Source organism: Gekko japonicus, unplaced genomic scaffold, assembly GCF_001447785.1.
Source record: "Gekko japonicus isolate JY-2015 unplaced genomic scaffold, Gekko_japonicus_V1.1 scaffold3108, whole genome shotgun sequence".
In the NCBI taxonomy this organism is placed as follows: domain Eukaryota; kingdom Metazoa; phylum Chordata; class Lepidosauria; order Squamata; family Gekkonidae; genus Gekko; species Gekko japonicus.
The window spans coordinates 131,331-134,544 of NW_015175459.1; the positions used below are offsets into that span (position 1 = coordinate 131,331).

At 51.6% G+C, this 3,214-nt stretch overlaps 1 protein-coding gene across 1 annotated transcript in view; it reads right to left on the reverse strand.

Moving 5' to 3' along the window:
* Window positions 1-768: 768 nt before the first annotated feature.
* The window catches only part of PSMD1 (proteasome 26S subunit, non-ATPase 1), a 50,625-nt gene continuing 48,179 nt past the window's right edge, over window positions 769-3,214 (reverse strand). The window contains exons 14-15 of the mRNA XM_015425907.1: window positions 2,599-2,694; window positions 769-927 (exon numbers count right to left, since the gene is read on the reverse strand). Of these exons, the coding sequence (XP_015281393.1) occupies window positions 769-927; window positions 2,599-2,694 (255 nt within the window). The remainder of the gene's footprint in view (window positions 928-2,598; window positions 2,695-3,214) is intronic.

A 3,214-nucleotide genomic window follows, 5' to 3' on the forward strand; every position in this document is an offset into this window, starting at 1 on the left:
CAAGTCTTCAGCAGCCACTCCCAGCCCACCTGGCTCTTTGAAGCCCCGATGCTGTCAGAGACGCTTAGAGTTGCAAGAAAGGAGGAGGACTGTGAGACTCATGGCCTGTCATCAGCTGTCAATTGAAGAGATGAATGAGTAGTTTCATGATGACTGCCAAGGAATTGGCTGGGAGTTTAGCTCATTAAGACTTGGCTATAAATTCAGCTGGGAGAAGCATGTGGATGCAACAAGTACACTTTGCGACTGAGCCACCAACCTTGCTGCTATTGGGCCTCTGCAACCTTGAACCTCAGACTGAACCTGACAACCGGCTTTTCTAGAACCCCTGACCTTCAACCAGGCTTGGACTTGCTGCCTGGAACTCCTCGACCCTGGACTGGAGGTTGGTTACTCTCTGTGACCTGCCCTGCTGGACCCCAGCCCGTGCCTCCTGGGGAGGCTACATCAGTACATCGGCTCATGAATACTGTCCCCTGGCTTATTTGTCCTAACAGAGGACTCAGTCATCTCACAGTTAACAGAAGGCCAAACCGATCCCACAACAGCCTGCTTCCAAGTCAGCCCCACGGGTGGACCACTGTGTGACACAGAGCACTGGACTGGAGGGGCCATTGGTCTGATCCAACATGGCTTCTCTTATGTTCTTAAACATAACCCTGTAAATATGTGACACAATATTAAAATGACCTCCGGAAAAACAAAGCCAACAAGCTCAAGGAGACACATTCCATGTCCACTCTACGTATGAGTCGTCAAACGTATGAGTTATTGTTCGGTTACGACAGAGCACAAGTGAGTTCGCAGAACTTCGCGTACGTCATCAGATAATGCGGAAGAGGTGGAGACAAAAAAACTGTACCTGAACAAAATGAAACCCAGCGACTCCACGGCTGCCCTCCTCACATCATCGTTGACGTCGCTAACCTGTTGAGAAGACGAAAGAGTTTCAACAGGGACACTCAGGGAAATTGGCCAGGGCATTTGTTCAGTTTTATTAGAACTGTAAATGTCGCTTTAAAAGACAGAAGAAGAAGAAGAAGAGAAGAGATTGGATTTATACCCCACCCTTCACTACCCAAAGGAGTCTCAGAGCGGCTTACAAACTCCTTTCCCTCCCCCTCCCCACAACAGACACCCTGTGAGGTAGAGGTGGGGCCGAGAGAGCTCTTGACAGAAACTGCTATTTTTCAAGAACAGCTCTTATCAGAACTACGACTTGCCCAAGGTCACCCCAGCAGGTGCAAGTGGAGGAGTGGGGCATCAAACCCGGTTCTCCCAGATTAGAGTCCACGCACTTAACCACTACACCAAGCTGGACCTGAACAGCCAAACTGAGCCAGGCAAAAGTCCGGGGAAGGCCCCTTCCCCTAACCATTGGTTCAGGGGTCTGAACTGGGTCAAGTTCGTGCCGAATTTTGGCTCGTGAACCAGTTTGTGCTCATCCCTCTGGAGTTCCTCTGGAGGTCCAACAACAGGGCATAGAGGATGAGGCCTTCCCCTGATGTTGCCCTCTGGCTCTGGAGGTTCCCCTCAGTCACACTGGCTAGTAGCCACTGATAGACTGATCCTCCAGGAATCTGTCCAATTCCTTTTTAAAGCTGTTTGTTCCTGCGGCCATCAGCAAGGTATAATGCCATAGAATTCACCTTCCGAAGCAGCCATTTTCTTCAGGGAAACTGATCCCTGTAGTTTGGAGATCAGTTCTAATTCTGGAAGATCTCCAGGCAGCAGTATCAGAAGAATAGGAGGAATCTAAGTTATTGCAAGCTACCCGACAGCTAGTTTTGGGTGAAGAGGAATGTTACAGGAACGCCTAGATTCACTGTGGCTGAGGAAACGCCAGCATGATTTTTGTACAGCATCTGAAGTGGCAAACCACGGCTTGCGATTGACTGTCAATCCCGGATAGGGCTGCCAGGTCCTCGGGGCGGGGCGGCGGGGCAGAGGATTGCCCGCCCAAAGGGCCCCCAACCTGCCGGTCCGGATTAGGCCAGCAGGGGGAAACCTGCCCCCAAAGTGCCCGGTTCAGGCCAACGCGCCGGGCGCGATGACGTCGCCCGGAAGTGACGTCATCACGTTGGGCACATCGCCGGCTGACGCTCTAGCAATCAGCCTGAACGCTCTATGGCACCATAGAGTTTCCAGGCTGATTGCTAGAGCGTCAGCCAGCGATGCCCCCAACGTGATGATATCACTTCCGGGCGACGTCCTCGCGCCATGCATGCAAATGTCCCCGGCAGGGACCAACTCTCCCCCGCTATGCCAAGTAAGTGACTTGGCAACCCTAATCCAGAATCCGAAATCACGATCTGCTCGCTTGGCCTCCCGAGGGGGGTGTACTACCAAAGACGGGAAAGGATTCCGAAAGCTGTGGGTAAAAGGGCAACAAATGAAGCCAAGCGGCTTTAAGTCAAGGGACACCTGCTGGACTTCTAGAAGCTCAACCCACAGTTTGGTTTCTAAACGACAACTACTATCAGCTTTGGACAAGCACAAGATCTGAAGCCTGACGCCCACGGCAAACGCCTGCAGATGAGCTGGGTGTGTGCTCCCGTAAGTGCCCACATCCTCCGCCCCAAAGCCCAGGGTACTCACGGCCACGTGCAAGAGGCGCCGGATGGCTTTGTTGTTCCCTGAGCCACAGTACGCCATCGCAACCGTATACATCCCCGAACGACGGAGGATCGGATCCTGGAAGACAGAGCGCGCCTGATGTTTAAATGTCACATTATCGAAAATAAGTCAAGGGGCGGTTTTATTTAATGTCCAAGTTGTGGTCTGTTCCGAGCTCTGAACGTTACTGGCTTTCAGAATCCCAGCATCAAGACTTCCCTTCCACCCAAATAATCCACTGCAAATTACAAAGCATCCCTAGAACGGTATTACTCGGAGTATTGTTCTAATTTATCCTAATGTGACTGAGCGACCAGCAGAGAATGCTAAACTGAAATCTTTCCAACGATCTTCCAGATTTGAATCTGTACAACTGCTTTACATGCCCCAACATAACAATGTGCTACCAAGGAAGAAGAAGAAGAGATTGGATTTATACCCTGCCCTTCCCTCGGAGTCTCAGAGCGGCTTACAAACTCCTTTCCCTCCCCCTCCCCACAACAGACACCCTGTGAGGTGGATGGGGCTGAGAGAGCTCTCCCGATGACTGCTCTTTCAAGGACAGCTCGGACAGAACTATGGCTTGCCCAAGGTCATC